Source organism: Etheostoma spectabile, chromosome 6, assembly GCF_008692095.1.
Source record: "Etheostoma spectabile isolate EspeVRDwgs_2016 chromosome 6, UIUC_Espe_1.0, whole genome shotgun sequence".
Classification (NCBI taxonomy): Eukaryota; Metazoa; Chordata; class Actinopteri; order Perciformes; family Percidae; genus Etheostoma; species Etheostoma spectabile.
The window spans coordinates 27,444,744-27,445,012 of NC_045738.1; the positions used below are offsets into that span (position 1 = coordinate 27,444,744).

General features: G+C 48.3%; 1 protein-coding gene and 1 long non-coding RNA gene across 2 annotated transcripts in view; one reads left to right on the forward strand and one right to left on the reverse strand.

The window, feature by feature from the left end:
- The window catches only part of LOC116690515 (uncharacterized), a 12,607-nt gene that overhangs the window by 4,421 nt on the left and 7,917 nt on the right, over positions 1 to 269 (forward strand). The window lies entirely within an intron of this gene.
- The window catches only part of LOC116690513 (high choriolytic enzyme 1), a 6,966-nt gene that overhangs the window by 4,282 nt on the left and 2,415 nt on the right, over positions 1 to 269 (reverse strand). The window contains exons 5-6 of the mRNA XM_032517526.1: positions 224 to 269; positions 1 to 135 (exon numbers count right to left, since the gene is read on the reverse strand). The exon at positions 1 to 135 is cut by the window's left edge and continues 41 nt beyond it; the exon at positions 224 to 269 is cut by the window's right edge and continues 75 nt beyond it. Of these exons, the coding sequence (XP_032373417.1) occupies positions 1 to 135; positions 224 to 269 (181 nt within the window). The remainder of the gene's footprint in view (positions 136 to 223) is intronic.

Consider the following 269-nt stretch of genomic DNA (forward strand, 5'->3'; position numbering starts at 1 on the left):
TCTGACCGGTTCTGTTCGTGGTGGAAGCCCAGGGCGTGGAGCATCTCATGTTGGATGACATTCAGGTAAAGACAGCTCTGGCGCTTTAAAGACACTACCTGGCCATCACCACGACGCCCGATATATGAGAAACACCTGAGGGACAGAAGTAAACCAAATCTTTGACTAACTAAGAGTTTATTTGTGCAGGCTACATGTGAGATGTGCATTGTGTGGTCCATACCCTTTTTCAGACTGGATGTCCACAAAGTCCCTCTGTCCGTTAGCCA